The sequence below is a fragment of the Actinia tenebrosa genome, unplaced genomic scaffold (genome assembly GCF_029948245.1).
Source record: "Actinia tenebrosa isolate PJP-AT-01 unplaced genomic scaffold, QUT_ActTen_1.0 PGA_scaffold8__29_contigs__length_14323225, whole genome shotgun sequence".
NCBI classification, from domain to species: Eukaryota; Metazoa; Cnidaria; class Anthozoa; order Actiniaria; family Actiniidae; genus Actinia; species Actinia tenebrosa.
Window position 1 is genome coordinate 5,376,014 of NW_028292585.1, and position 6,669 is coordinate 5,382,682.

The 6,669-nt window shown below is 37.6% G+C and overlaps 1 protein-coding gene across 1 annotated transcript; it reads right to left on the bottom strand.

The window, feature by feature from the left end:
• Positions 1 to 12: 12 nt before the first annotated feature.
• LOC116302232 (uncharacterized) lies at positions 13 to 4,910 on the bottom strand. Its single transcript, XM_031711462.1, has 6 exons — positions 4,752 to 4,910; positions 3,643 to 4,222; positions 2,962 to 3,099; positions 2,699 to 2,806; positions 1,826 to 2,340; positions 13 to 888 (listed from the first exon to the last, which is right to left on the bottom strand). The coding sequence occupies exons 1-6, from the start codon at positions 4,764 to 4,766 to the stop codon at positions 700 to 702; spliced, it is 1,545 nt and encodes a 514-aa protein (XP_031567322.1). The 5' UTR covers positions 4,767 to 4,910; the 3' UTR covers positions 13 to 699.
• Positions 4,911 to 6,669: the final 1,759 nt, after the last annotated feature.

Genomic DNA, 6,669 nt, shown 5'->3' on the forward strand with positions numbered 1-6,669 from the left:
CTTGAGTAAAACTATATATTTATTGATAAACAAGTTTAAATAAATATGTCTAATCAAATCAAAAGGAATCTATTTTTTTATAGAAACTTCAACTGCAAGCGATTCTTCGCCTCAACAAATGGATTGGCCAATTTGACGAGCTTGTACAGTTCTCGGCACAAAATACAAACGCCCCTCTTCGTGGCACTCCGAAAAGTTTCTCCTGATTACAGACCTCGCGGCCGCCCAGATTAAATGCCCTCGGCAGTTTTTGATTTTGAACGATTTCTCAACTAAAGAAGAATTATAATCGAGTTACTAGTAAAGTCATCTATTTTGCAGAGATGATTAAAGGGTAAATTTTACACCGTGGAGAGATGTAACGGCGTACAATTTACCCTTTTATCATTACTGTTTCATTAGAAACACCGACGCAGCTCACACTAGTTTTTAGCTAGTTGTCTCTTCTTATTCAGTTTGCAGAGACACATCAAGCGATTCTCCCGGACGAATATAGATTCCAATTTAAACAAGCATTGAGTTTTAGAAATGCGTTTTTTAAGAAATAAAGTTATTATTATTATTATCATTAATTTGTTTTAAGTTGAGAAAGCGACGAAAATTAAAAATTAAAATTAGAGTATTTAATCCATTTTATCTTAGTTCTAAATTTTGGTAAACTCTATTAAATCTGGATAATTTTGAGTCACAAAGAACTCCTCAAGTTTGTAATGGCGGCCCGAGATAGCCTTGAAAGACAGACACTATAGGCTGAGAAGCAGGCGGTCTGTAGTGGACCACGTCATAGGTACCATCAGGATACGAATCAGTTATAGGGTACATGTCTACTATATCGATCCCTGCTTCGCACATGGCTGATGTAGCGTACGCATTGAATAGAATCACTCGCTGAAAGGAAGAAAAAAATAATGCAGTTTCAACGATGGGTATTTTTGAGACTCACATTTCAAAAAATCCTTGGGGAAATTAAGGTCCATTTATCGATATAATTCCCAGAGATGTCAGGTTCTATCCTTCCTTAGACGGAGGAGACCATCCCTTCGGTAGGGAGAAGCGGGAGGCCCACGTTTACCGACAGGAAACGCATTATGCCTCTGGACCAAGAGAAAATGAACTAAGAGAAGGAATCCCCCCTATATAGCCTTGTAACCATCATGTGCACAGTTTGATGCTATTTTTAAACCATTTGTTTTCTGCACGCGCTCTACGCTGTTTGCTTACGTTTTTGTGGTTTTTCCGACTCTGCCCTGAATGTGCACGTCGAAAGCTTGGCAAATACGACAGGAAATTGAAGTAGTAATTTGTTCACCTTTCTGGAGTATTTTTACATTTATTTTCCAAAGCTTTCGACCTACATCGTCATCTTGAGGGCAGATTTGAACATTTGAACATAAAAAAAGCACAAGAAAACGTTAGCAAACAGCGTAGAGCGCGCGCGTACTATGCGCGTGCAGAAAATCAAACGATCAAATAAATGATATCATTGGATGATATTTTTAGAATGGATTCTAAAAATAGCATCAAAGTGTGTACATAATGGGGCGCGGGGATTCCTTCTCTTAGTTCATATTCTCTTGTCTAGACGTAAATGAGAGCCGGTACCTACCTAGTTAGACTCATACATTCTTTACTAGATCAACCCTTCCCTAAAGGGACGCCATGTATAGCTAGACTTCGTATATCATTATGGAGTCCTCATAAGAACGGAAAGACAACTGACCCATCTTCTTCTAAGGTATTCATTCTCTAGACAGATAATGCCTTAGAGGGGGATCCCTATTGATTTTAGAAACCCACCCCTTCTTCAAACACATTGCAAACATACTTGATAAGTACAGAACCGCCATTTTGTTGCTTGTAATTCCTTTGCGTTTTCTTTATTGATCGCCGTCGTCGTCAACCATATCACGTGACCTTTGAACCTGCGTTCCAATTTCCCGTGGGGACTCCTCTCGTTTTCTTTGATCACTCCTATCGTTCGTTGAATAAGGTCCTGGTATCGTTCAAATGTGAGGCCCATGACGTAATGCAAGCCCATGTTCAAAACGATCACACTGTTCACGTGATTGACACGTGGATGTAACAGAACGGAGCGGAAGTGATCTAGAACACGTGTGACGTTGAAGTCCAGTTCATCTGTTTCAGTAGTGTCCAGCTCTATTCTGTACTTGATGTGGTAAATGAAGTTGATGTTGAAGCTGCATTGGTCAAACGAGTCTTTACACAATTCACTGTCGTTAAAGTTGTAGCGATAGCGGTTGTAATTTAGGGAGTCGCCGTAAAACCACATTATTCCTTTGCCTTTCGAGGTATCTCTGTAACGTGGCTGCTGTAGAGATCCTAAAGCCAAAGTTTAAAAGAAATCAATTGGTTAAAGTTAAACTTCATACTGAACACTCAATATTATTTGGGTGACATTCTTCGGATTCATCATGGCGGCTGTAACGTCACATGAGCAAAAAACGTCTGGACATGCTCGCAAATTAGTAAGCAAATTAGTCAAAATTAATTTCTTCTTAATAAAATTATGTAAAATTGACATCAAAATATATATTCATATATTCAAACGAAACGAGCTTTTCGTTTCCATGCAATACACGTGTTGAAATGTGCGCATGCGCAAAACCCTTTCTTTAGTATCAGTTCTTCATTTGAAAGCAAATTGTTTTAATGCAAAGTTGTTTTGTCCCGTACTTACCGGGTACTAGAGGCATCCATGTTCGACGCAGCCATCGTCCATAACCATCCCACAGGAATCGACAAGAAAGACTGCCACAGCCGCTGACCAGTTTATTTGAGCGTACATCTGCATGGAGAAACAAAATTTAAAGTATTAGCGATTATTAATAATTCATTAATTAAACCAGTCAGCCATCAAACGTTTTACTAACTCTACGAAATCAATTGCCTCATGATTGCCTCATGATTGCCTCAATGGGCTTCACCTATTTGTATTCTTACTTTTTATCACATTCTTCAGTGTAGCATTTCCAGATTTAATACTAAACTCATGCAACGGTTTTCTACCCAGAGGCTCAAGGAGATAGTCATCCAGTGTTCCTAGTGTACCTTCAGGCTGGTGCTTTCCTTGGGAATTACCTAAAAAGCAGATCGTTCAGAATTGCCCTTTTAATGGAGTGGTGAACTGGGGAGAGTTTTGTCACACAAAGGCGCCTGGGAACTCGGGACGCTTTTCCTTCGCTTCGATACGGTTTTCAATGTGATGTAAACCTAAATTTGATTGCTATGTGCCTAGATGCAGTAATACTCATTGAAGCAAGCCATATTCATACGTATTCAACAAGAAAGCTTTTGTGTTATGATGCTAGACGCTTTTGCGCGACGCCGCACGAAAGAACAGGAAAAGGGCCAGAGCAATGCAAAGCTCACAGCTAAAGAGAGTGACCAGAGCAGTAAAGAGTTCAAGTATAAAGATCTTGACTAGTTAAAAGATTCCAAAATTGACCTCTTATTTGGTCTGCTAGTAGCAATGTTGAGTCAAGATGTTGACCAAATAGTGTGGGACCGTTTTTCAGGTGAGCATATTCATCTTTGTCATGTTTTGATTCTTCCCCCACTACGTGCGTTCATGTGAATACATGCGGGTAGCTAGAGTAACCCCTGAATATACTTCATATTTACCTATAATAAACCAATCAGGCGGCGGATCTCGGTATCCATCACACAGCGAATAATCAAGTCGTATCTGCGCTTGGTAGTCACCTGGTTCCATCGGCAAGAACAATACCTCATAGGTACCATTATCATGGTCAATAACTGTGGCTGATATATACGCCTCTCCCTTGATGCGAACCAGCCAACTATCCCCTCCAGATTTCTGAGGAATCTTTGCTTTAGTCCTAGATTGAATTACAAATCGACTGAAACGTCCCGAAGGGTTTAGTTCCCAGAATACGATAGTACTAGTCGTGGCGTTTGTACGCAAAGATGTGTCCTTAACTTTCGAAGACCATTGTATGTACTTTGAACAAGGTTTCAGAAGTTCTTTCCAATCTAGTCTGGCTTTTCTTACTCTGCACCAGTCGGTGACAAAAGAGCTGCTTTCCAATTGAATTTCCACTTCAGCATTTTCTGCGAGACTCGAAAAAGAAGTCCTCAAAAGTAAAATACCTGTCAAACCATTCTCCCAGGTCACCAGCAGAATCACGGAAGACGTAAGACACAGGAAAACCAGAAATAGGAACCGACTGCGATATCGAAGCTGGAAAGGTTTGAAAGTTAGTGAAAAGCCGTAAGCTTTAAGGTTATTCATTCAGCTTCGAAACAATAACCGTGACTGAATTTGATTGTTTTTTTTTCAATAATGAGCGATGGCCACGAGTTATGTGCGAAAAAGGGTTTATAATTGCGAGTAAAACCTAACAAGGGCGAATACAAAAAGTAATAAGAAGGTGTTGTCTTAAATCTTTTGGCAAGCAATGTATTAAGATATATCTTTGATATAAACTCCCAAAAATACCACAATTTACTCGTAGCGTTATGGCGAGGGGAAAAAAAGGATTCATAAGTAACGTTCATTTCTGTTTTTTTTTTCAAAACTAACTAGTATGCAATCCAAGTTTTTTTCATTCGTTTACGAGAGCCTGAGATATTATTCATAGTTGTCTTAGTACGTATTCGGATTCAGCATTTCACAAATCAGAAACACAAATATACCCAGTACGTTTGGAAATACGGATCAAAAGAGAAATCCTGAGGGTAAACGTTTCAAAACTATACAGATTACTTACAATATTAATAGCCATCTCTTGTAACTTTTGATATAATTCACGCTGCTGTTCTGATAACGTCTAGATCCCTCACAATCACTTTCATATAAATAAAATTTAGAACCGACTGAGACGTTAATCTCCACTATCATGTAATGAACAATGATTCATTACAGCTGATGAATGTCGACCGTCGACGAAAATCCGTTGTCATAACATCTAAATCAAGCAGCAAAGCATTTGTGTTTTGGTGTGCTATACAATACTGAATCACAAACTGACGTTTAAATTCAAATTCAATTTGCAGAGGATGGGTATAACGTAGTTAGCGGTCAAAAGTTCGTAAAATATGTCTTTTATGGTTAGTTTAAATAAGAAACTGACTTTTTTCTCTGTTCAGTTCACAATATAATATATAAATATATATATATTATTTTAGTGCATGTCACCATGCCTGTTGTGCATGTGTTTTGATAGCAACTTAAAAAGACTGGGGTTAACTAGAAAACTTATTATCCCTCAGACTCGAACGTATCTAACTTCTATTTTTTTGTTCTTAATGTATGAGAATGTTTTGCACGTGTGTTTAAATAGATTATCTAGTCTGAAAAAACTTGTATATGTATGAATAATACTTTCATAAGTAAATAAAGACAATTCAATTCTCAATAACTGTTCATGATGAATTTTGTGTGTTAGCTGAAGAATGTAGTGTTCGTGTGTGGGAGTGGGGTCCCAAATCACGAATTAAGTTTGAAATAATAACTTAAGCTCTAAATTTTGTCCACAATGAGAGAAAATTATCTGTGAATTAATGAATATGATGAATTTTTTTCTGATGAATTCTAGAACTTGATTGCACTCGTTGTTTTCGTTACAATTTCCCTTGTTTGACATAGGGCAAAGTTACAATAATTCGAAGAGTCTTTCCCGAGTCATCTTCCACAAGATCTGTTCCAGTTTTTCGTGAAACAACTTGTTCGCAGTTCGACGTATTCAAACAGTAACCTTCGTTAAGGCCATTTTTTCCCCTTTTGGAATATTTGAAAGCAAGATGAAAAGATTCTCGGATCTTTTTCGCTTCTTTAAACGCTTCGGCTATTTGTCTTTCCTCCTTTTCGTTGTAAAAACGACTTACTAAAGGCTTTCGTTGGACAGGCAAAAGCGGTAACAACGAATCCACGTCTATTTTCTGTTTGTTTTGTCGCCTAGTGATTGGCAATTTTTCGTTAGAAATTTTTTGCCTTTTCTTGGATTTTTCTTCGGCTAGTAACATTTTTTGGACGCATTCTCTCTCCTTTTTTACACAACCAGCGTCCTTTAGGATTTCTTCTATCAATTCTTTGTGATTTTTTCTCGAGTCCACAATTTTTAGACGGCGATAAAGCAACTCGCTTGACGATAAAACAGACTTGCTACAGAACTTTTCTCTTTTGTTTTCGAGTTTCCCGTTGTGTATGAAAATATAATTTTTATCCTCCATTTAGAAAACGATCAGGATTCTCTGTGTACTGTACGATCTCAAGAATTCTCTAACCCCAACAAAGAAAAACAAGTTGTAAAAGAAATTTTTCTAGGTCAAAAACGTCAAGGAAAGAAAAACATATTAGCACCTTGAACAAAGCGTTTACGTTAACTACGTTTTTAGGGGAAAATTAAAAGATTTAAGAATGATATCAAGATTAAAGTCAAGGTGATAATAGTACGTATACGAGTAGTTTTATATATTGGACTGCATAGTTTTTGAGTTTATATGCTCCGCATTAACTTGAACCGTCTGAATAAAATCAGGACTGAAATTAAAGTGAGATTTTTAAAAAAAATCTCAAAAAAATAATTCCGGTGTATTGGAAAAACTAATGAATACTTGAATGAACGAGGGATAAACTGGACACGAAAACGATATTCTAACAAGAGGGGATATCAAACGGCTGAAATT